This window comes from Rhinopithecus roxellana, chromosome 1 (assembly GCF_007565055.1).
Source record: "Rhinopithecus roxellana isolate Shanxi Qingling chromosome 1, ASM756505v1, whole genome shotgun sequence".
NCBI classification, from domain to species: domain Eukaryota; kingdom Metazoa; phylum Chordata; class Mammalia; order Primates; family Cercopithecidae; genus Rhinopithecus; species Rhinopithecus roxellana.
In genome coordinates this window covers 77,732,186-77,758,820 of record NC_044549.1, presented here as the reverse complement: position 1 = coordinate 77,758,820, position 26,635 = coordinate 77,732,186, and the positions used below count along the sequence as shown (strand labels likewise).

Sequence of the window (26,635 nt, the reverse complement as noted above, 5' to 3'; positions counted from 1 at the left end):
AAACTTTTTTCCACAGGAAATATTATTGTCTGGTGAATTACTAATAGATGTATTTCTAGAAGAAGCACATGCTGTGTTAAATAGAGACAAGTGGGTTGCTTTCCTGCTGGACTGTCAAAAGCTTTTATTGTCTCTTAATTACTGTGATTCTCCAACTAGCATTTTTCTGAAGAATGGGACCACAGGGCCTCCTCCAGCCAGGGCTACCACCTGCACTTCCCCAGGCTACTTGAGTTGCCTGCCTTAGGGAGGCCAGCCACAGTGCCTAGTGCAGGATGGGCTGTTGTTTTACTCTTTTGCACCACCCAGTACTTTTCTTTAAAATCACAATTGTGATTAAGTAATTTGTTGATTCCCAACTTCCCTGTGGAAACCCTTCTGAAGACAGACCTGTGGCTAGTGTCCAGCAGAGTGCATGGCATGTGGGAGATGCCCAGTGAGGTGGTGGAATGAAGGAAGGGAGTGTGTATCTCCCAGGTCCCAGGACAGAGCCTGTGGAATGCATAGCAGGACTAAAAGCCACATGCTTCTGTGCCAGCGCAGAACCTGGGACATCTTTTTTGTGTCTCTGTGAAACTCACAGGTTCCTGGGTTCTCCAGGCAGCTGCTGAGGTGGCAGCGAACACAGGGCCTCCATCCTTTCAGGAGCCAAGTAACTGAGCCCCCTCATCCTATAGCAAAGAGAAGGTTCTTGAAGCAAACAGAGAGCAAGAACTTGAAGGGCATTTGTTGAGGATGGCGAAGGGACCACTGATTTATGGGGTAGGAAAGTATCAAGTTTGGACTTACACTTCATCCATCATTGCACTAAGTGGGTCAAATGAGGGTGTTTCAGAATCACATTTTTGTGCTCCCCTTCCTCCCATTGCACAGGTATTTATTGAGTGTGGATACTGGTGCTATGTCAGGTGCTGAAGGGACTTCCAAAGAAGATGGTGATACAGTCTCTGCCCTCCAGGGATTGTAATCCAGTTGTACTATAGCAACTAAGCATAAGTATTGTGCAGAATGGGTGCAGGCAATGAAAACTGAAGGCACTCAGGTTGGGTGAAAGTAGTGTGGCTAGGAATGGGCATGTGCTGGCGCCTTCCAGGGCATTAGGCAGGGTACTTGCTATGCATTATTTCACTTTACGCTTATGTCAATCCTGTGTGGCTGCTTCTGCCCCCTCTCTACTTTATAGGGGAGGATCTGTAGGCTTAGAGAGGTCAGTAATGTCTAGGGTTCCCAGACTTGGCTGCACTTTGGAATCACCTGGATCTTTAATAAAATACAGATGCCTGGCTCCCACCCTCAAATATTTTGATTTAATTAGGAGCAGTGTGACCACGGCATCAACATTTTTAAAAGCTTCCCAAGGGATTCTAACGTGCAGCAAAGTTTAGGAAACATTGGGTTAAGATTGGCCTAAGGTCAAAGATCTTATAGGTGGAACCAAAACTTGACCCAGATCTGACTGCTTCTAGAGCTCCAGCTTTTGATCACTGCAAGCTGTGAAGGAGGTCAGGTGTAGACAGGGCCTTAAAGAATGGGCAGTTTTGGTAAGCAGAGGAGTGAATGTAGGGCAGTCCAGGGGTATATGTGCATGTGTATGTGTGGTTGAGCATTGGTGAATGGAGCAATACGCAGACATAGATGGGCTGAATACTGACTGGGCACTGCGTTAATAAGAGCTGACACTTCTGTGGCACTACTGAGTACTAGGCATTGTGCTGAGAGCGTTGCCCATGTGAACCCATTTAATCATCATAAAAACCCTTTGAGCTAAGTTATGTTATTAGCTCCATTTCACAAGAGGTACTTGAGGCTCAGAGTTTTGTAATTCATTGTTTAGCTGCCACTTACATGTGAGAACATGTGGTACTTGATTTTCTCCTTCTGAGTTAGTTCGTGTAGGATAATGGCCTCCAGCTCCATCCTTGTTGCTGCAAAGGACCTGATTTCCTTCTTTTTTATAAAGCGGGGAGGGAAGAAGGGAGATGAAGTTTGAAGAAATACCTGTTGGGTATAATGTTCAATATTTGGGTGATGGGTACACATAGAAGCCCAATTCCCACATGCAGTATACCTATGTAACAAACATGCATATGTAGCCCCTAAAGCTAACATTTTTTAAAAAGTCAATTCTATTCTTATATTGTCGCCACATAATCCATATTCTGGGCATTTTAATGTAATTTGAGTAAAAATTACTATAACTTAATTTTCACATAGCAATGGCAATAATTAATACATATTTAAAGCAAATTTTGCCTCTGAGTTTAGTTGAGAAACCTAGAAAATTTTGTCTAGATTCTTTCATGAAGGTAAACAGTTTATTTCTATAATTTTGTAATAGTCCTTATTGAATATTATTTATTAAATGTAAATACTATTTTATTTTTCTGACATGAAATCAATTTTTCCACCTGGGGAAAAAAGTTATAATTCACTTAGAGTGAATTTATACATCTAGTAAGTGGCAGTCTAGCTCCTGAATTATGTTTCTAAGTCACTATGCTGCTCTGCCTCTTGTGTTAAGAATATACTAAGTGTTTTCATCTTTGCCAGGCTCAGCACTAAGAGCTCTACAGTCATTACTTCATATAATACTAGAAGCACTATTGTTATAGATGATTGGGCAAAGCCATGTCCTCACTTAGGGGTAAGGGTAGAGACAGAGGCTAGGGATACACACATGAGCATATGTGCATACATGTGAAAGCCCACATATATATACATATATGTATGCATGCATAATTATGTTCAACCTTATTATACATGTGGGAGGGGAAGCGACCTGAGCTTGGGGTGTCAAAAGTAATGATAGAAGGGAATGATGGATTCAAGAAATATATCCAAAATAGAACTCTCGGAGTTGGTGATGAATGGAAAGTCAAAGAGGAAGGAGAAGATAAATGTGGCTCTGAGGTCTTAAACATGAATGACTGAGAAAAGGTCAGGGCCTTGGACCAAAATGGTGGATGTGTTAGGGAGCGGCAAGTTGGGAGGGTGAGGACAGGTGATAGGGGTTTGGGTTAGGCAGGTGTACATGGATCAAGAGTTGGATTTTGGTCATCCTCAGTTTAAAGTAATATTAGGACATCCAGATAGGACCTAACCACCTGTTGATCCAGATCCACCTGTGATCAACAGGTGGTTAGGTACATGTGAAAGAGGTCAAATGAGGAAAAAGGAGATAAGGTTTGGAGAGGTATCTACATAAAGGTGAGAACTGTGGAGACAGACCTCAATGCATCCCCTGTATTTCTATGTGGATGGTGGAAATGCCTCTAGGACGGAGTCACAAGGAGAAAGACCCAGTTATGGGCTGCAGGAAGATGAGTAATTTGCAAAATAAACAGGGAAACATGTTCCTAAGTGTCTTAGTCCATTTGGTCTACTCTAACAAAATACCATAGAGTAGGTGGCTTATACATAACAGAAATGTATTTCTCACATTCTGGAGGCTAGGCAGTCTTAAGACCAAGGTGCCAGCATGGTCAGATTCTGGTGAGGGCCCTCTCCTGGGTTGCAAACTGCTGACATCTTGCTGTTTCCCTACATGGTGAAAGGGAATATACAGACTCCCTTAGGCTTCTTTCATAAGGTCACTAATCCCATATAGAAGGGCTCTGCCCCCGTGACCTAATCACTTCCCAAAGTCCTCATCCCTTAATGCTATCATCTTGGAGGTTAGGATTTCAACATATGAATTGTGGGGGTACATAAACTTTCAGACCATAACACTAAGAGAAGCATCAGTTTCAGGAAGATGAGGAGTGGATAGAGCACTGCTCACACGTTAAAATTGTATTTCTAAAAGACAATTTAATTACAAAAGAAAAATGCTTATCATTTATCAGTTATATACAAAATTATGTATATATTTATATGTAGCATCTCAATTATATGTATACACAAATACATAGAGAAATTATAACAATGTTTATAATGTTTACCTCTAGGTGGTGGGATTTGGGAGAATCTTAACTAAAAATGATGTTATTATTTAATCTTAAGAAGAAAGATTTCATCCATTTTCATACCTGGATCTTTCATATTTTTTACAATGAATATACTTTATTCTTTTTTTTTTCTGTGAGACAGGATCTCACTCTGTCACCCAGCCTGGAGTGCAGTGGCATAATACAGCTCATTGCAGTTTTGACCTCCCAGGCTCAGGTGATCCCCTTGCCTCAGCCCCCTAGGGTAACTGGGACTATAGGTGCATATCACCATGCCTGGCTACATTTTTTTTTTGTACTTTTTGTAGGGATGGAGTTTTGCCATGTTGCCCAGCCTGGTCTCAAACTCCTGGGGTCACCATTTGTGATCAAGTGATCCACTGGCCCTGGCCTCCCAAAGTGTTGGGATTACAGGTATGAGCCACGGTGCCTGGCCACACTTTATTCTTATTATCAGAAAAAAAATTAATTTCTTGATATCAGAAGAAGAGGAATAAATGCTTTATGGGCTACATCATCTCACTTAATGTGCCCACAATCATCTGATAGGCAAGCAATAGGGTTCCCTATTTACCTGTTGAGGTAAATGTGGATGAGGAAATGGAAGCTGAGAAATATGAGCAGCTCATCTCACTCACACCATAATAATGCCATGGTTTTAATCTGGTGATGAAGACACAAACTACATATATACAATCAATCAGTTAAAATGGTATTTCAAAGAAGGAATAGAGACTTGGGGATGTGTTTAGCTATGCAAACTACACATTAAGAAAAGACATTTGGCAAGAAGGGAGTTACTTGTGGCCTGCAAGAGTAGAAATACCATGTGACAGCAAGAATAACAAGCACTTTCCTCTTGATGAGAGATGACTGTGGTGGGGAGATGGAGGCAGGCATAGAGAACTTGATAAGAATCAGGCAGTTGGCTCACGCCTGTAATCCCAGCACTTTGGGAGACCAAGGCGGGTGGATCACGAGTTCAGGAGATTGAGACCATCCTGGTCAACATGGTGAAACCCCGTCTCTACTAAAAATACAAAAATTAGCTGGGTGTGGTGGCACGCGCCTATAATCCCAGCTACTCGGGAGGCTGAGGCAGGAGAATCGCTTGAACCCAGGAGGCAGAGATTGCAGTGAGCCGAGATCATACCACTGCACTTTAGCCTGGTGACACAGCAAGACTCCGTCTCAAAAAAAAGAAAAAAAAAAAAAGAATCAGACAGTTCACCAGTGAAGATAGGCCAGGTTATGCTGGGAGTAACCACCCCCAATCTCAGTGGGGAAGCACAACAAGGTTTATATTTTGCCTATGTGATGTGGGTTTGCCCTGGGCTTCATTGTGGTCACTCGGGGACTCAGGCTGAAAATGATGTCGTCTGAAACTTGCTTCCACGGTCACCATGGCAGGGAAAGGGTAACGCTGGAGTTGAACACTACCACTTAAATGTTTCTACCTGGAAATGACAGTGGTTTTAATTGGCCAAAGCCACAGCCAATTCGAAGGGTGAGGGGAAGTGTGGTCCTACCACGTGCCTGTAAGGAAGGGAACTAGGATATTGTGAAACCACCGTAATGATCACCACACCAGGGGACATATTTTTTGCTTTCTAAGGCTCTTGTTTTGGCAGCAAAGGAAACAGCTTTCAGGTCTCTAGAATATTAAACACAGGAAGAACCCATGGGCATCATCTAGGAAACTGAGATTCCAAGGGTATAATGATTGTTTGCAAAAAGTTACAGAGAGAAACAGTGGTCATGCTAAGACTAGAAGGATGTATTCTGAGGCCAGTGCCCCACATGGTCCTCAGTGTACAATACTCACTGTCCAGGGCCATTCAAATTAGGAAGAGTGAGGAGCTTGGCCTGGGAACTTATTTTAAAACTCTGCTTCCAAGGTGTTGAGAGGAGCAGTTTCGTCTCATCTGATACTAGCAGTTACTGATGTTGGAGGCCAGTGGCATCTCCATCACTTACAACTCTGGATTATGTCTCCCAGGTGCCCAGGTTTCTCCATGTGCTTGTTGCTGAAATGGCTGGAGCAGCCTGAAATCATTAGGCTAAAGTGTCATTTAAAGTTGGGTTAATGTAGAACTAGCTAGTGTTTGCCCTAAGTGGTCCGGTGGCAGGTGACCTAAGACTTGGAAACCCAGCTGAATAGCTCCGTGTCTACAGATTGCAGATAGGTCAGCTTCGATGAATGAGAGAGATTGAACAAATGAGAATAATGGAGACCTCCCACTCCTCTGAAATCAATATTATGTTTGAAATAAAGAACGATTTATGACAGAAAAGGAATCATGAGGACACAGACCACCTCATATGGAGGGTCAGGCAGACTATCTGAATTGGCATATGGAATGATCATAATTCTGAGTTTTTGGGGGTCACTGCTATTGAGTGTATCAAAAATAGAAAAAGGGAGGAAAACTTAAAACTCTACTTTAACTTCATCACATATTGCTTTGGGTTTCTAGTCATATTTGTGATGTCCTGTGAACTTATATGAGAAACTAAAAAGTTTATTAATACTTTTTAAACTGTATAGATTTGTAAAGTTAAAGAATAATGCAATTTACTCTACAGTTAAATAGGGGTGGTTTTGTCACTTTCATAGGTTGTTCTTTATATTCCTTGCTTTTTAAACTCTTTTTGGTTTTGGCTTTGATTTAAATTACATGATCATAAAATTTCCTCTTTTTATCAGGGCAAAATGAAGGGTTTTCTAAATCTTTTTTTTTTTTTTTTTTTTTTTTTTTTTTTTTTTTTTTGAGACGGAGTCTTGCTCTGTCGCCCAGGCTGGAGTGCAGTGGCTGGATCTCAGCTCACTGCAACCTCCGCCTCCCGGGTTCTCGCCATTCTCCCGCCTCAGCCTCCTGAGTAGCTGGGACCACAGGCGCCCGCCACCTCGCCCGGCTAATTTTTTGTATTTTTAGTAGAGACGGGGTTTCACCGTGTTAGCCAGGATGGTCTCGATCTCCTGACCTCATGATCCGCCCGTCTCGGCCTCCCAAAGTGCTGGGATTACAGGCTTGAGCCACCGCGCCCGGCCTCTAAATCTTAAAAGTATATAATTTACCTTGGATGTAAACTATAATGCTTATTCTGAATAAATTCCATGTAAAACTGCAGAAATTGTGTAGAAAGTCTTTATGAATTGGAACTTAACATGTCATTGACACATTTTGAAGGGCGTTCTGTTGACTTTAGTGATGGATGAGCCTATTCTGCCAAGTTCAGCTGGAAGGGGTGTTTTAGAAAGCCAAACATCAACTCGAATCTAGAAACTTCCTGGAATCATGATTTTGGATCAGCAGGGTGGACACAGCCTACATCTGTGCAAGGGATGGCATTTTACCAGGTTGCTCCACGGAAGTCTTTGGAACGGAACCATAAACACCAGCCTTTTTTGTTGTGTGTTGCCTTTTAAAAGTCCCCAAAGGTTTGGGGAGGATAAGGCTTTGCCTCAGGGCTCCTGGGTCTCATTTTTTGGGACCTGGCTGAAAACCCTGGATATTTGATAGTCTGGCTTATTTCTACGGTGTATTAGCACCCTATAAAAGTTACATGTCATTTATTTCAAGTTTAGAACCCTCTCAAACTTCAGGGGCAAACCAAACTTGAACCTTTTGTGGCTGGAATTCTGTTTACCTTTGGCCAAACCTTGCTTCCTGAATGTAAGGCTGGGAGGTGAGGTGAGAGGGACTCCTGAGGCTCCCTGGACATCGAATAGCTTTTACCAAACACAGCTTTGATAGGTTAAAATGTGACCGAATTTGAAACACGTAGATTAACTTCCTGTCAAAGTACTCTGGGGCCTACACACAAAAGTATATTGTGCTGGGCAAAATGCCTTTTGAGTGTTGCCTTCCTTCAGTGGTGAGGAAGTATCTGAGACTTTTGCCAAACAGAGGTTGAAATTGGGTCAAGCCATTCACCCCCAATTCTAATAAATACATTAAGTAGTTTTTATAAAGGTTATTGGGCAATCCAATTGAACAAGGACCTTGGAGAAATTTGGACTTTTCTTGTGTTTGAAACATTTTTTAAGGATTTTTGCTCTGTTTTGTTTTAATTTTTTATTTCCATAGGTTTTGGGGGAACAGGTGATATTTAGTTATATGAGTAAGCTCCTTAGTGGTGATTTGTGAGATTTTGGTGCAACCATCACCCGAGCAGTATACACTGAACCCAATGTGTAGTCTTTTATTACTCAACCTCCTCCCAGCTTTTCCCCACAACTCCCCAGAGTCCATTATATCATTCTTAGGTGTTTGCATCCTCATAGTTTCAATGACAAAGAAAGAAAGGGCTCCAAGACACAGCGGCCCAGTTCGAGGATCCCTATGATTCCTTTGTGTTTATTGTTGGAACACAGGCTAGCAAGGGATGTCTTGTGCTTGAATGAAGGAGAAATAACACACAGAGCTCCATGTGCCTTTCAGATAGAGGAACTGATGAATGCACTGGAGAAGACCAGACAGGAACTGGATGCCACCAAAGCACGCCTCGCCTCCACACAGCAGTCCCTGGCCGAAAAAGAAGCGCACTTGGCCAACCTCCGGATTGAGAGGAGGAAACAGCTGGAGGAGATCCTGGAGATGAAGTGAGCACCCATTGTTGCTTTTGTAGCCTCTCTTGAGAGTGGGAAAGGGGAAGGGCTAGAGAAGATGAAGAAAGAGCTCAGAGAAAGAATAATTTAGCTCACACTTGCCTGGTCATTTCTGAAAGTACGTTTCTTATGTTTTAATTGTAACTTTGGTGTCTCCATTTGCACATTTCTCACATCTGTTATTGAAAAAAATACAGATCCAGCTCTAGATTTTGGGTGTCTGTATTTTGTGGATGGTGCTGGGATTCATAGATCTGTTGGAAAGGTCTGAGCCAGCCAAGAGACGGAGGCTTCGTTAAGCACAATGGTAATTTGAGCGCTGCTCAGAGTAAACTGGAAACTTTTCTGAGGAGGTATTTCCTAATTGTGACTATAACTTTGCTAATTATATTCTTTTCACTTGTGTACAATGCCTGGTTTGTGTTGGCTCTCGCAGAGTCTCAAGGTTGGCACCTCTTTGTTTAGAAAGTGAAACTCTGATTTGCTGGGCTTATAAAAATAGGTTGGAAATCCCACATCCCCGCCACACCCCACTCGGGTGGGGGCTTGGGAAGCTAAATCAGGGAGATTGGATTGGAACTAATCACTTCCTTTGATTTAATCAATGACGTGGGGCTGAGTGCTGGGAAATGGTTGTCCTGTGGTCCTGTGACACACCCACCTACACCTCAGTCTTATCTCATTCTCACAATGAAAGAGCATCATCACGGAACAACATAGGAAAGAAAATTACTGAGAGATTTTCATAAATATCAATTGCAATAGGTCTGTTTGTAAAGAACTAGTCAACAAGGAGCATCTCTGTGTTTTTAAATGAAATAATCACTAAGTTATAATTTAAATCGAACTTCCCTCCACAATAAGGGGAAACATACATAATTACGGCATCTTAAGCCTGTAACACAGACTTTGAAATTGGTGGCTAGGTATGGAAGTGACCTTATGGTGACCCAGCAAGCCTTACACATGGTTAGCATTAAACGCAGAAAGCTTAGATCATGGAAAGCATGGAATGAAATAGTTTGAAGGATTTAATAATGAGGACAAAACATTTATTCCTCATCAACTACCTCAGTTTCTCCAAGACCAAAGAATAAGTAGGGTTTTTTTTTTCACATATAAACTAGCATTTTTTTCTAATCAAATATAATATAATAAGAACAGGTATGATTATACTCAGTTCAGAGTTGAGGGAGCTGAGACTCAGAGAGATTCACATAATTTGCTTAAGGCCATCTGGCCACGACAAAACCAGTTTTTTACCTCAAGCTCCATTTCTGCTATCTAATTTTCTTGAGGAATTTATGTGAACTCATTAAGACTGGAACTTGTGTCTGTTTGAGTCACTGTAGTCATCATGCTGCTGAGGGCAGTGCCAGGCACATGGGAGGTGCTCAGTGACTGTTTGCTGCCCACAACAGTGTCTTGAATATGATAGGCGCTCAACGGTTTGTTGAGTGAGTGACTAGATTGAATACTGGAGGCCGAATTTTATGTAGCTAAGAAGAAAAGTGTTTTAAGTATCTGTGATATTATCACCTTCATCACTAATTTATTAAAACTGTTGAAAGGATACATGTTTATAAGCACAGCATACATAAAATCTTGATGTTTGCCAATAGTTACTGTTGTTTAAAAGATTAACTTATGTAATTAGTTGCGGAATATGTGTATGAATTTAAATGACACCCAGAAAAATTACAACTGTCAATATGTGTATAAACACTCAGCTGAGAAAGACCAAAAGTATAGTGTAGTGTTAAACTGAAGAAACAGCAATATGCAAAATGGAAAGTCCATTTATGAATGTTTTCATGTTAGAATCTAAAGTTATATCTTTTTATAATATCTATATACAAAGGTCATAAAATGGTTTATTTGAGAAAGTTTCCATCTTGCTGATATTGACCAATAAAACTTCATTTCCTAGAAAACAAGGTGGAATGTTATGATTTATACAAGAATGGAGAAAGATTTTGGAATTACATATACTTCCACCTTCATTTTGGATTTGATGTTTGAATGAAGGAGAAAAAAAATACTGAAATTCAACTTATGACTTAGTTTTACCCTTGAAAAATTTAGCATATGTTTTTATTTTTGCATTTTACTTTCCATAATAAATGTAGTATAGAATAAAATTAATTTATTAACAATAGCCAATGCTAGTATTAGTGCATTAGCAATACGGGTCCATTGATTCAATCAGCCCGTATTCTTTTCTGTTCACCTGTCTCTCCTCTTCCTCCCTGTGTGTTATGTGTCAAGTCCAGCCTAGTTTTTCTCCTTGTTTTCCAACTGTTCTCAAGTTAACTCTCCATCTCCTGAAGTGATTTATTATGCCATTATAAAGAAATTTTAATTACTTCCTGTTTATAAAAGGAGCATATACTTTCAACATTTTGAGAGAACAAGTAATGGTGAAGTATGCTGGTTTGTGAGTCATCAGACCCCGGGTGGAATCCTGTTGCTTCCACCTGGTGACTGTGTGACTTGGGAGAAATACCCTTAACCTCACTAAACTTCCAGTTTCCTCCCGTAATGACTTGAATGGGAGTGGTTGTGAGGAGGGGTTCTCAGCAGAGGGCTTGGCACACAGAAAATGATATATGTATGCAAATAGCACTATCAGCCAATGAAAATATGTCCTTTGTTTAGTATACTTTGTGAAGAGTATCATTTATCTAAAATTTGGATTTATTTTTCTAAAACATATAAACTTTTTCCATGTGTATGTTTTCCCACTTAACTTCATGGTTTCAGATAGCACCTAACTAAGACCTCTTTTGGTGAATTGCCACATTATTGCTGAAGTGCTTAATCTGCTGCCACTGCAAAATAAATACAAAATTCCTGTGTTAATTCCTTTGGTGAAAGTAACAAAGCCCTGCTTCATTAAGCCTGATATGGACCCTATTCACTATTTAACTGGCCTAGAAGCCCAACCTGTGGGCTTCTGCCCTGGGACTATGGGAGGACTCAGATGCAGGGCAAGTATATTGACTGAGATCCTCAACTAGAGGCACCAGCCTCTTGGGCTGTTCAAGTTCACCACTGGTTTGTTCAATCACAGTGTTTAAGCTGAATTGACACACGGGTTACTTGACATTGATTGAGTCCACGTAAGTTCGTGGGAACAGTCAGATGGGTATTATCATTGTTGGTGAGTTGTTAGCATCTGTGCCAAGCATTGTTGGTTTTTCATTCAACCGGCACCCATCATCTTTAGACAGGCATCTTTATGTCAGGTCTACCCAGTTTCCAAACTCTGGTGGGAAGGGAGAGGCTGTGTGATATTAGAGGGAAGAGGGGTGGGGCTGTGAGTCAAGAGAAAGGAACTGTGATCTCATAGCTCATTTCTGTCTCACCCCATAACATTAAACCTCACTCTCTGGTTGCCTCAGTTTTCTCTTCAGTAAAATGGAGGTGGTAATACCTGCCCTGCTTACTCTATAGAACTCTTATAGGGATAAGATTTCTTTTTTTAAGTAGCAAACTAAAATTAGTATAAACCAGCACATGTGAAAGTGCTTTGAAACCTAAAAGGGGCCTTTGAAATAAGAGGTTGTATCTGTTAAATTCATTGCAAACCAAATGGCACAGTTTTAGAATGGGAAAGCAACTGAGTCCAACCTCCCAGCCTGCACAAGCCAGTCTCCCATTCACAGGATTACTCATAAGGAATTCACCAGGCCCTGGTGAACACCATTCCCATGGCAGGCCATGGGCCCATAAGGTGGTGGTTCATGTTTCATGGCTCTTACAGGTAGCTCATTTGTCCTTATGTTGAACTGAAATGTCTTTCCATTTGTCTTGGTTTTTGTTCCAGAGCTATACAGAATTTACCTGAACCCCATCCAAAGATAGATATTTGTTTAGATATTTGTTAGGTGATATTGTTCATTTTAAAGGAAAAAAGAGGCAGTATAGAGAAACAACATGAAAAAATTACTCATGATCCTAACATGGAGAGAGAGACACTGATGGCATTTTGGTGTATACTTTTGCAAATGCTCTTTATTTTGTAAAGAAAATTGGACCGTACTTGCATATTTTGCAAGTCCCTCTTCTTTTGTGAATGTGAACAACCTTCTATGTTGCAAACATAGGATCGTATTATTTTTAATTACTCAATATACTGTCATATAGGTTTACATCATTATTGGGCATCTGTCTCAGTTCCAGTGTTTTGATAAGCATTCTGCTGTTTAATTTTATTTTATTAACATATTTCTAAATACCTGTGGATTGTCAGGCTGCTGCAAGAAATAATACAAAGAGGGTTCTCATATCCTTCAACCATTTCCCTAATTGGTAACATCTTGCATAACTAAAGTACAATATCACATGAGGAAATTGATATTGGTACAATCTACCGGCCTTCTTCAAATTTCTCCAGTTTTACCTATCTATTAACATTATTCCAATTTCTCCAGTTTTACATGCACTTGTGTGTTTGTGTGTGTTTAATCATATCCACTTTTATCATATGTGTTGATTTGTGTCACCACCACCACCGTCAAGATGCAGAACTGTTTAATCATCACAGTGACCTCTGGTACTATCTTTTTATAGTTACATCCACTCTTAGGCTGTATAATTTTTACCCAAAGTTTTGTTTTGTGTTACGTCATTTTGGGACATGTGCCACACTGACCTACATTTTCTCCTACCATTCTTCTTTAGCTTTTCTTATTTTAAATGCTGACTGGATTTAGAGTGAGTTAATATTGCCTGATTCTTCCATTGTAAGGATTTCTCAGGATGTGATTTTATTTTATTTACAGTGGAATTTTCTTTTAATGTTGGATATTGAGAATCTGTCACATGGTAGGCACTCAAAAAGTATTTGAAAAACGAAAGGATGGATTAGTTAAAAAATGTATAAATATTCACTGATGATCTACCATGTGCTAGGTACTGTTTTAGATGAACAAACATGACCTTGTTGAGCTTGCATTGTAATAAAATTAGTGAAGGAAATGAATACACAAATAAGCAAATAAATGAATAGATACATAGATAAAGTACTGGCTTGGTGCCAGTATCTGCTTCTGGTGAGGGCCTCAGGCTGCTTCCACTTATGGCAGAAGGGAAAGGAAAGCTGTATGTGCAGAGATCACATGGGGAGAGAGGAAGCAAGGTGGAGATGAGGGAAAGAGCCATGCTCTTTTTAGCAATCAGCTCTTCCAGGGAAACTAGCAGAGTGAGAACTCACTCACCCACAAGGGAGAGGGCATTAATCTATTCAAGGGATTCACCCCACAACCGAAACACCAATCTCCCATTAGGCCCCACCTGGGATCAAATTTCAATAGGAGTTTAGGAGGGGACAAATATTCAAACCACAGCAATACCCTTCTTCAGTCTGTTCTTTATTGGTTGGTATTCTAACTGCCGGTTATTATTCCTCTGCTGGAAGAAACTAACAGTTCCCAACCATATATTTTCATAGTACATAATATTCATCTTTCCTTGTGTATAAGATTATTCTTTTACTTAAAATACATCCGAAACTTCTCGCTAAAACATTTCATAATGGTTCAATTTTGTTACATTTACTCATATTTAAAAGGATTTTATTAAAAGTATATTAAGAACATCATTTTATGTTTGATTTTATTAATGCCAGTTAATAAGCTTACATTCCAGTAACCAAAGCCCAATTATTTAATGTATGGCAGGTGGAGTTGAAATCTGTGGCTAAAAGGAATTGAGGGCCGTGAGATACAGTACTTAAAAATCTGTGTGCATTTGCTTGGATGATTTAAACTTAGTAGTTTAATAGGTAGACTGGCATCCTAATTGATATTTTTCATTTAGTATAAAATGCTAAGTTGAATAAGGGTTTTGATAGTTGCTTAATAGTCACATTTTTTGAAATGTTTATTTTAGACTTTTGGTGGTGATATCCTATGCTTATACAAACATTTTCAGCAGGCCCCTATGTTTTTAACTCATCTGACGATATGGTGCAATTCATCTTAATTTACTGGGTATTGTTGGGTTTTAGACATCTTCTCCAGATAGCCTCACAAGTCTTTGTATACACTGGATTATTTTAGGACATTTACAGTGAGGTAAGGCAGCAGCTTATTCGAGGGCATTACCCTGTTGGCCTCTTTGATCTAAGATCCTTTCTGAGAGAGCCACTCATTAGGTAAGTACCCTTCAAAGGAGAGCAAGGGTGCAGAAATGATAAAATCAATTTATTTTTTACTTCATGCCAACATGAGAAAAGACAAATCACATTTTTTTAGGATGGAATCCTAAGTGCCTAGCAATTTGGACAGGATAAATGGAGTCTGGGAGAAGAGTTTTGAAGCCAATTGTTACTTAAAGTTGATAAACTCAATAAACAAGAGGGTTGTGCTAGCCTACAGAGATATTATGGGGATTGACTGAGATTATAAATTCATGAGAAAGTGATTTTTAATCCACAAAAGGCTATACATATATTAATATGTTATTTACATCCATTACAGTTAGCATACACTAATCCTGTCTTTAATTTACAATTTGGCCTTCTCCATTCAAGAATTTCTTTCTTTCTTTTTTTTTTTTTTTTGTTATAATACTATTCTTTCTCTAACCAGTAGTTTATTTAGAAAAACTTTAACATGCCCAATTAAAAAACTATTAAATACTATGGTCATGTATCCTAGAATGTCCTATTTGTCATCTGTTTCTCTTTACTACCTGCTCAGTTCCAACAGGTATTTAAATCAGCTAGAACATGGATGAAGCCTATTGAAGCTTTTTGAGTTACATGTACTGATTCAGGACGGGTAGCAGAGAGGGAAGGAATAAATGTCACAAAAATGACTCACTCAAAATCAAGTTTGGTTTTAGCTGCAGGCAGTGACATAAATGCACAGTTGCTTACCACTCCAGATTTCTGTTTCCTTCTTTTAACTCTGAAGTTAATGGCTTATAGTCTACAGCAAAAACAAAACAAAACGACAAAAAAACGATGCTGAACATAAAACTTATAGTGGGTAAGTAAAACTTAACTATAAAGAAAATAACTTTAGAATAGAGGGATGTTCTAGTTCGCTTCAAATGCAAGAATCAGAAAACCCCACATTCCAGAAGCTCATACAAGTAGCTTTGTAATCACTAGGGACTCATGTTCCTTCTGTCTTGACATTTTGCCATTTTTAGCATTTGCTTGCACCTCTTAGTGTGAGACTTTCGCTTCAGTTCCAGCTATCCAACAATCCCTATTCCAACCATCAGAAAGGAGACATGAGAAAAAAACCTCCCTGTCCTTGAAGTTACACATCCCATCCATTGACATCTGAGTCATTTCACAGTTTATTCAATATTTGCTGAGCATCTGCTATGTGCAAGGACTGTTCTAAGCCCTAGGCACTTATCTAAGCCCTGTTCTTAGTGAACAGAAAGGACTCTATGAACAAAAATCCTTCTGTTGGTGGAGCTTATATTTTACTAGATGTGAGAACAAGTGTGGGGGAAGGAGCCCACTGGCCAGGGTTTTAAGCCACATGGTCATACTTAGCTTCAAGACCAAGCAGGGAAATGTAGCCTTCAGTTGCATTCTGGGAATCCAGTTCCAAGGAAGGAAAGGAAAGAATGGATATTAGGGGTAATTAGCAGTCTCTGACAACGTGAATGAAGTGTGAAGAAAAATAGGTCAACTGGTATGTTATGTCACTTAGCAGTAAAAAACAACTTTGCAATTACACCTCTAGTCTATTCCTAACAGATATTTATTTGTATACATGTATGTTTAGTGCATATCTGAGTTCATTTCTGGGTACCATGGTTGGTAGACTGTGAGGAGGCATGTAGTGAGCAAACAAGCTGAAGTATACCTGAAAATCTCATCGTGCTGGGGATAGCTCCACTGGTAAGGGGTATTAGGTCCAGAGAAGGCCAGGAAGACAGATGCTTCTTTTAACTATTAAAGAAGTGACTGTAAGAAGAAAACTGGACTTGATTCATGCTGCCTCAGATGATTGTGCTAGAGTTGGTAGGCAAAATGTGAGAGGAGGAAGATTTTTCTTTAAGTGCAAAAGAACTCTGTAGCAGTAGGAATGATCTCACCTGTTCTGCATGCTGCAGAGGAAATTTTCATCCCAAGTGAAAGGCAAAGGCAATCTCCAAGACCCCTCCTGTAGGTAATTCCACTAAATAAATGCCCTGTCACATAGATGATACTTAGGAAATACTGGGATCTTTTTTGTTCCTTCCCTTGAGGAACTTAATTTGAATGCAGAAACTCTACCAATAAAAAAAAAGAAAAGAAAAAGAAAGAAAGAAAAAAGAAAGTTACTGCATGGTTTAGGACGCTGCTCTAATACATCCACAGTAGAATTTTCCCTGAATTTTTAGGCATTTATTTTTCGTAAAATTCTTAGGTTATTAAATATATGAGCCAAGCAGGGATGAGTGAAATTGCATGTCAGGTAAAAGTACATTGAGGAATGTACTATCTTGGATCAAAATGTCTTCAGAGAATTAAATTAGCCCAGGCATATATACTATTCAGTGCATGCAGACTTTGGGTGATGGGATTAATATTACCAGTGAACACTTATTAAGTGCTGATTCCATGGACTAAGTACTTCACCCAGATAGTGCTGTCACCTCCTGTGAGGTGGGGAGTATTATTGCCCCCATTCTGTGGATGGAGACACTGAGGCTCATATATGTGGAACTCAAATACAAGTCTGTTTGACACTATAGTTCACAGCCTTAGCGACTGAGAGCACTGTCTCCCAATGAAGAACTTGGGATATCAGTGTAAGATTTCAAGTGTGGGAACAGTGGCACCAGTTTTCGTTAAATAGTAGAAAGCAGTGGGCAGATAGGTGCTTCTTCCCTTCTTTGGGACAGGAGGACAGCAGGATGGGGAGGTGGTGGGAGGAAGGGGGCCTGAGGAGAGCTAGTTGGAGAAGGCCTTTGAAGTTGGCTTTCTTTATCTTAAAACAAAATAAGGGACACACTGTCTTCTGGCCAAAAACGTGCACTATATGTATAGTTTTAATAGTGAAAAATGTCAGTCAAAAAGGCCCTCAGCCTGGTGGTTTTTAATGGAAATACAAACATTTTCTGAGCTAGAGAAGTATAGTCTTTCAGCTTAAATAATCATAATCAGCAGTTAAATAATCTAAATGCTTGTGAATCATAGAGTTTAAATAATTCCAAGCACCATACTTCATGTTATCTCTATCCTCACAGCAGCCGCATAGGGGCTAGGGAAGGTCACCCATTAAAAAAAGGGAAAAAAAATATTCAGGCCTTCCAACCTCCTAAAAGATGGCAAGTCAGAGGAGGCAATCTTGGCCCTTTCTTCTAATCCAAGAGCAACAACATATTGAAAGAATTCTGAGCAGTACCTGATCTAATGCTGTAGGGGGTGTTGCCAGATTTAACCCCTTGAGGCAAGGGACAGGGCAGCCACATCACACAAAGAAACACTAAGGAGCTGAGAGTACAGAGGAATCACACATCAAATCCTGCAGGAATAATTATTTATGTAATCTCAGCACTTTGGGAGGCTGAGGCCGGTGGATCACTTGAGCTCAGGAGGTCGAGACCAGTGTGGGCAATATGGCAAAACCATGTCTCTACAAAAAAATACAAAAAGTTAGCCAGGCATGGTGTTGCATACCTGTGGTCCCAGCTACTCAGGAGGCTGAGATAGGAGGATCTCTTGAGCCTGGGAGGTTGAAGCTGCAGTGAACTGTGATTGCATTAGTGCACTCCTGCCTGGGTGACAGAATGAGACCCTGTCTCAAAAAAAAAAAAAAAAAAAAAAAAGAGAAAGAGAAAAGAAAGCAAAGAAAAAGAATTATTGGTGCAGTGAGCAGAACCCTGAGCACCCTAGTTCATAGCCTGACTCTGCCAGTTGTAGTTGGTTTAGCCCAGATACACCTGACCTGGTCTTTCCATCTGGTAACAGGCCTGTGGACTCACATGACTTCATTAATATTCAGTGATTCTCTGAGGCCGTGGCTCTCAACTAGGGGTGGTTTTACCTCTCAGGGGAACATTTGGCAAGGTCTGGAGACATTTTTGGTCATCCCAACTGGAGGGAAGGTGCCACTGGCATCCAGTAGGTAGAGGCCAGGAGGCTGTTAAACATCCTACGACACATAGGGCAGCCCCAACAACAAAGAATTTTCTGGCCCAAAATACCAGTGGTACTGAGGTTGAGAAACCTGTAACTAGCCTCATTTTTTAGACTGGTGTTTCTTAAACTAGGGAAGAGAGAAGAGCTTTGTAGGGTCTCATCTCTGATTTAACTTGATTTATTTTCACATGGAATTCACACAGGATTTATTTTCCCATTCAGCACAATGATCAGGCATAGGGGTTGTAGTGGCCTGGGGACTTCCCATTCTGTGTAGATGACTTTGACCTCTTGATTCTGGCTTGCTTTCTTGGCATTAAAGACCAGCTCACCATGTAGGTCCCCAGTGGAATTGACAGTTCTCAGATTCAAATCCTCAGGGGATGGAGCTCCCTATGAGATATAAACCCTGGCTGGGATCCAAAAGACCTGTTCCATCAATGCATGCTGCTTGGCAGATAACACAATCCTGTCTAGCTCCAGAATTCCATCATTCTTTAACCTGTGGTTCTTTCTGGTCCACAGTGTGCCCAACTTTAAATTGAGAGTGTGAAATTGGACGGTCCTCAAGGGTTAGGCTGGTCCTGTAAATTGATGCACAGTTATAACAGCCCCTTTACTCTCTTTCCACTTCTGTCTCTCCTTTGCATTTGTTCCTTTCTTCACAGCATCCCTCTGGGTAGCCAGATCTTTTTCTAGGGAAACACTTCTTACGGTGTTCATTTAGAGCAGAGAGGATAGAAGAGAAATGAGAACACTGGTGAGGTGGACAATCTATGCCAGTGCAGGGCATGTGGGCATCCAAGGGAAACCAACTGCTGCCTGGATGCCAGATGCCTGCCTCAACCCTGAAGGGCAGGTCTTGGGCAAATCCCAGTTTGTAGGGTTTCTCTGCCTCCCTGTAACATTTTCTTTGCCTTGGTAAAATCCAGTCCAAATATTATCAAGCAAAGTCTCAACCCTAAGGATGAAGACGGTAAACATCAAGATCTGTTTCCTCATTGGAAGGAGCTATTACAAAAGGATCCAAGTCAATGAAGACTTAGAGGATTTTAAGGGAGGAATAGCATGGAGGTGGGCTTTGAATGTTCTTGATCTCTCCTAAATACTCAATAAATGTTTGTCAAATGAATGAATGAATGTTGATGAAAATTATACTTTGCTTTTTGCTGGCTGCCTCTTTTTCCTTTCCCCCTTTCTTACCCACTCTGTCTTCTCTTCCACTCCATCTCCTGTTTCTTCTTTTGCTTCCTCTCTTCCTTCTTCTCTTCACTTTTCCCCATCTTTCTCTCTCCTCTTTGTCTTTTTTTTCCCCCTTTCCTATCCCTGTTCTGGTGCTTTACAAAGCACAGGGGTTCAACATGCTTTCCGCATTTTCTCAACATAATGGTTGTCTTGTTAGATTCTAATTTTGACTTTTGGGCAGGAGGCAGACCAAAGCAGACCAAACATGTGGGAAGAGGGGTGAGAGAGAGAGTATGCGTGTGTGAGTGAGTTTGGGGGCAGAAAAGGAGAGTCTGGCCCTGGCAGTTTTGCCTGGGGAATGAGATGTGTTAAGGGAGACCACTCAGTTCTCAGGAGCAAAGCAATCGAGAACTATAGCTCAAAGGCAAGCTGCCAGTCAAGTGGGACGAGTCTTTTGTTTTCCAGTCACGGAATCTGGGAACCAACAGATTGTGAAAATTGAAATGCAGTGTTTGACTTGATCTTTTGGTTAAGCCCTGGGATCTTAATTCGAACCTGCAGGAAGCTGAGGCCAACTCTGAGAGTCTGTTATTACCTTACCCCTGATGCTTCACTTACTTGAAGACATTTGCAGAGTGCACTGCAGCCAGTGCCAGCATGCAGTTATGATAACAGTTCAATTGCTGTCTTTCCACTCTATTTTGAAATTGGTGTTTTTGTGTTCATTTCACTGAGCCCTGAGCTTGGAGCTTCTTTCTCTTCCTGGCTCTGCCTCTGGAAGTTTTCTTGGAAAACATTCCCTTCAATGTATTTTCAAGGCTCCTGTCAACTAATGCTTTATTATAAGGCAGTGTGGGATTGGGTAGGTCCAGTGGTTATTCTCTGCTTCCCCTCTCCTGGTCATTTTCCTGGAAACTGACCCCTGTGAGCGGCATCACTGGGGTTCCCTTGCTGGCTAACTCTGGGGAGGGTCTGGGGCCAGTAAGAGGCACTTCAGGAGATGGGAGAGGCAGAAGAGAAAAAAATCTAGAGAATTTTCTCCTGCTTCCCTTCTTGCTTTGGGGCCACATCTCTGGCCATAGCAGCTTCTCTCCATGACTACAGCTCCCTCTCAGCAGTGCCCATTCATGGCTCCCAGTGTCGCTGGGATTGACTCATTCTTCCCTTTGGCCCTTCAGCCTGATGTGTGGTAATGGCTGTCCAGTGTTGCTAGTGTCTGGATGCCTCAAGGTCTCATTTCTTTCACTAACCCTGCCCACCCCTACTTCTGTAGCCTCTCCATTGAAGTCTCCTCATTGGAATCATCTGTGTCGAATTCTGTTGCTTTCAGGACTTAGACCAGTACAGTGGGGAAGGCCATGGTGCCGCGGTCAAATACATAAGATTTGTTAGAATGATTTAACAATCATTTGTTAAATCATTTAAAGATTTGTTATATCATTGTTAAATCATTCTAACAAATCATTCTAACAAGTGTTAGAATATGTTGTTCGAAAATGTTTACATTTCCCATATTAAGAAATTCCAGGAAAATAAGCTGATTGATACTAAAGTCAAAGCACTAAAACAAAACCACCATTCTGTGGTTTTGTAAAGAGAAATGGCTTTCAAATGACCCTTCAACATGAATGACTTCTGCTGCTCCTACCTTAGAAAGATGTGGGGCTGGAGTTCCCAGAGCCAGTCTCAGTTTCGCGTCAAGTGAAAACAGCCCCATACTCCTTCCATATACAAAGAAAAGCCTCCCCGCCTTATTCTTCAGCCTACAGAAAGTTGGTTTGACTGAGTTTATTGAGACAGAAGCAAAGAGAATATTCTAGGAGTCCCTGGTCAAGTACAAGTCAACTGCCTCCAAGGTATGGGTAGCATTCTTGGAGGCAAGCAAGCTCAGAGCATTTTTGGTTTCCAGGGAGCTGAAGGCAGTTGCAGCTTTTTGTTGCAACTGCTCTAATGCAACACACTAGACGGACGTAAGGCAAGCTAAGCGCTCCTTCCCAAGGATTCAGTCATTTGTTTAGTCACTGACTCATTCATAAAACAAATTATGCTGGGAAGTCAGTTATTTCTTGAGAGAATGAACAAATATTTATTTATTGAGTACCTAGTTAACAGTCTAATGTCCAGTCAAAGCATGAGACATCAGAATGCAGAATGACAACTGGGTAAGTGTATGAAAGAGGAGAGGTCCCTGGACCCAAGCTTCCTGAAGGCACCCTGAGATGTGTTTGGGAGCCACATTAGGGGAAGGGGTGGGGATGGTGGGTGGGGTCAGTTTATTCCATAAGAGGGGATCTGCCTGTGCAAAGGCCCTGTGGCAGAAGGACTGATTTGCCTTCTCTTTGCTCAGTGGTGGCCTGTGTGACTGGAGCATAGAGATCAAAGGGGAAAACTAGATTGGTTGAGGCTGGAGAGGTGGGCAGAGGCCAGACCACCCAGGGCCTTGGGGCCATGGTCAGATTATTGATGTTTATCCTAAGAAAAGCAGAAACCCATGGAATGGAAATGACATGACTGGGTTGTGTTTTGAAAAGAATAACAAATAACTACAGTGTAAAGACCTTTATATATATATATCAACTCATGTAATCTTCACAACAGCCCTCCAAGATAAGTACTGTTATCATCTCTATTTTACATTTCAGGCAACAGAGGCTCAGAGAGATTAAGTAACTAACTAGTCCTGGGTCATATGGCAAAGGTGGGATTTGAACCTGTCAGGATTGTCCTGTGGTTTGGCCATGTGTTTGACAATGGCACCGCCCTGCCTCTGGCTTCTGTGAGGAGAATACATTTGGATGTGGGCATACTAGAAGAATGACCCTCTTTTTTCCTTTCTTCCTGCCCACTCTGCATTGGCTCCCCTCAACACTTTCATCATTGCATGCAGGAGAGCTGTGGGGGAATGATTTTGGCAACTGTTGCTCTAGTCCAGGGTTTCTCAGTGCAGCCCTGTTGAGATTGAGCTGGATAATTCTTTCTTGTGGGGCCTGTCCTGTGTTTAGTAGCATTCCTGGCTTATGCTCATTAGATGACAGTGTCAATTTCCCTCCCCCAGTTGTGACAGTCAGAAATGACTCCAGACATTACCACCAGAGGTCTTCTAGAGGGCAAAATCACCCCTGTTTGAGAACAGCTGGTCTAGTCCTAGCCTATATCTGTCTGTTGTTTCTCACCTTGGACCTGTGGCCCAACTCTTTCCTGAAATATTATGGACCTTGAGCCAGTGTATTAGTGGCACTAGTAGAGTTTTAACACTGGCTCATGCCCAGCACCTCTGGAGGCAGATGGGCTCAGACCAGGTAGATTCAGAAAGCTTAGAGAAGAGCATTTTCTACTATTCAGCCTTGGTGGGGTAGCCTAGACACTTGGCCATCACTCAGAGCCATTTTCTTTTCTCTGGGGACATATACCTTTTCAGTTCTCTGCAACTGATTGAATATGAACCTTTTATAATCTACTCTCATGTCTGGGCATTGCCTATCAAATTTCTGGAGAACTATTTCCTAAATAGCTGTGAAACTTTCCTTTGCAGGCTTTCATTTGTTGAGAAGGCTTTTCTATTGAAGCTAACTGCCCATTGCAAAGCTGAATTTCTCAAATGCCTATATTTGGAGAAGAGACTTTTAAGTAATTAACAATCCCCTAGTAAATCCTGTATTTTTAGAAAGTGCCATGAGAAGCCTGCATGGAAGCCTGGCATCCATGCAGATATGTGGAGAGAAACATACAAGCCCTCAAAGGAGGTATGACCATGAGTCTGGTGTTGATGAGTAGTTGTTTCTCTTCCTCCAAAGGCAGGAGATGCCTCTGTGGAATGGAGTAGAGTATTCTAGGAACACCATCTCTTCTCTGTTGGGCCAATGGGCTTGGGTAAATTACTGTTAATTTTTAAAATGTCAATTATATACTAAAGTGAACCCCCACATGACCTCCATCCAATTTCAGCAATTATCAGCTCATTGCCAGTCCTGTTTCCTTTCTATTCCCCACTTTCCTGCCTCATCCCTATATTATCTGAAGCAAAACTAAGACATTATGTTATTTCATCCATAAATATTTCAGTATAAATATTATTTTTTCAGATAAACATCTTGACACCAAATTACAAACTCTTTAAAGTAGAGGAGAATTCTAACAAAGACTTTTCCCCATAGAGGTGAAACCCTCTGGCACCCAAATATGAAAGGCTTAGATTTTAATTAAAAAAAAAATTGCTGTAAAACAGCAAAATGGACCATTTGGTGGTATTATATGGGGACATCAGAAGGATTTACACCACTGACACATTCCTTAATTGATTTTGGCTCTGTTCTTTGAGGATTTTGCTTAAGTCTTGATGTCCCAGGGCTGACATAATTACATCTTGGTTAGAGTTTTGTTGTCTCTTTATGATTATTGACATTTCTTCATATAAATGGAAGGGATTTCCTGTCTCTTTTCAACTTCTTGGCTGAATGGTGCCTCTTCCGGATTTTGAAGAAACAACTTTCAGAGTTTGAGCTTGAACTGATCATTGGCCACAGTGTCTACACCTAAGGGTTCTTGGATCCTGATTAATAGTAGCTTTTCTGCAGAGAATGAAACTGAGATTAAGCCTTCTTTGTACGGAAATTAAACACCTGAATCTCTGGTGAGGTCTGAACATAAGCCGCTCAGCTTCTTGCACTGTTTTTCTTAAGGATCACATCAGCATCATATCGGCTTACCCCCAAAACCACCTGTTTTATTGGGAAAAAATTCACTTCTTTATGGTTGCTTGCTCTGGAGGATTAATTAATTCAACTCTCATTTATTGAGCCATAACTGAGGACCTCCCACTGTACTAGATATTGATCCAGTCATGGCTCAGTCCCAGCTTTCTGGGAGCTTACTCCAGTATTGATTATTTGAATGTCTATTGTACATCCAACCTTGACACCACTTTGGTGATTTGCAGGGTCAGTGGGGTGGCTTCCATATCCAAATATCCTTCAATTAGGTAACCATGGGATATCATTGGGTTGACCTAGATTTTTGTCTAGGGCTTGAATTGACTTTCAAATCTGTTTGCTCTAGAGGGGATTGATTCAAAATGCTATAACAGCTGGGTCAGGAACTTGAGCAGCATTCTAGCCCTGGCTCCAATGGAAGCTAGGGAGAGAAGGTATCTGAAATGGGATGAGAAATGTGAAGGCCATAGTCCCATACCAAAACAGACTTTGTGTCCATCACAGTTCTGTTGAGAGTTGGCTTTGAGCCAAGGAAGACTGAGAGGTGACAATTAAATGTCGTCATGGAAACGGTGTTTCTGCTCTGTAATCTCATCTGGTGGTGTTCCTTACCTCCTTGGGCTCCTTAACCCCTGGGAAGGGGTCTCTTAGTATCTGCTTGAGCACTGGGGTGATGAGGGATGCATTAGCACAAGGGTAAGTGTCCGGGCTTCAGGGGATCACATGACTTGGATTTGAATCTTGGCCCTAAAGCTGTTCTACTGGCTCTGTGACCTTGTCCAAGTGTGTAAATCACATTCCCTCCCCTGTGGGATTCTTCTGAGCATTAAATGAGTTGATACATGTAAAACACTTAGCATAGATCTGCTACTTAGCAAGTCTTAATAAATCTACTTAACATTGAGGGAACTCATTCCTTCTTCAGAGAACTCTGTCTCTTGAAAAGTCTACCCTGCCGGGTGTGGTGGCTCATGCCTGTAATCCCAGCACTTTGGGAGGCTGAGGCGGGAGGATCACTTAAGGTCAGGAGTTCGAGACCAGTCTGGTCAACATGATGGAACTCCATCTCTACTAAAAATACAAAAATTAGCCAGGCATGGTGACAGGCATCTGTGGTCCCAGCTACTCGGGAGGCTGAGGCAAGAGAATCGCTTAAACCCGGGAGGCGGAAGTTGTAGTCAGCTGAGATCATGCCACTGCACTCCAGCCTGGGCGACAGAGTGATAGAGTGATGCCCTGTCTAAAAAAAAAAAAAAAAAAAAAAAAAAAAAAAAAATTTGCTCTTTTTTATACTATAACAACATTATCATTTCACTCCCTGGTTCTTTGGTTCTTTTGCAATTGCTTTTTGAGGCCACTGAAGTATCCAGTTTTTCACAACCCTTGAGTGTTTAGGATAGTTCTCCCGTCTTTTCCTCTTGCCAAATCACTCTATGCTGCAGAATCTTCTTGCCTCTGTGTGAAAGTGCCAGTTCCCCTTTCTCTTCTTCTTGTGATGGATTTTGAAGACTCATCTCCTTTGGATATTGTGTATTCTTTCTCTGTGCAATTCCACAAATAGTTACTGGGCATCTTCTGTGAGAGGGTGCTGCATCTGGCCCTAATGACATGGTCTCTGCCTAGTCAAGCTCACACTCTAATAAGGAAGTTGGGGGGTAAGCTGGTAATTACAATGCAGGATGGTAAGTGCTCTGGGAAGGAAAGACCAAAGACCTGGGTGTCATGGGGCTTTCCAGATGGGAGGGAGTCATGGGGTTGAGGGATGCTTTCAGGAGGGAGGGTCATTTCAACTAAGACTGTGATCTGAGTGGTAAAAGAATTTGGGGAGGTAAAGAAGGAGGGACAGAAGAATGGTTTCATGTGGAACCCATAACCAAAAAAAAATTCAAATGGTGAATAAAAAGAATTTGATGATTAAACAGATGGAGTCTTTCTAAAAGCTCAGAACAGTTCTGGAAGGTTCTGCTGAAAGCTGTCATTTGTATGGAGGGAGGGGAGAAAAGAAGGTTCCAAAAATGTCATCTCCATAAGTTGGCAATAATAGATAATCTTCTACCACAACATTCTTGACTCCTAACCT

At 41.1% G+C, this 26,635-nt stretch overlaps 1 protein-coding gene across 2 annotated transcripts in view; it reads left to right on the top strand.

Annotated features, from left to right (window-relative positions):
• Positions 1–26,635, top strand: part of ERC2 (ELKS/RAB6-interacting/CAST family member 2) — a 1,016,559-nt gene that overhangs the window by 605,984 nt on the left and 383,940 nt on the right. For both annotated transcript variants that reach the window (XR_004059350.1, XM_030938245.1), the window contains exon 14: positions 8,393–8,553. Coding sequence is in view for 1 of the 2 variants with exons in the window: in XM_030938245.1 (XP_030794105.1) it covers positions 8,393–8,553 (161 nt within the window). In the remaining variant the exon portion in view is untranslated. The remainder of the gene's footprint in view (positions 1–8,392; positions 8,554–26,635) is intronic.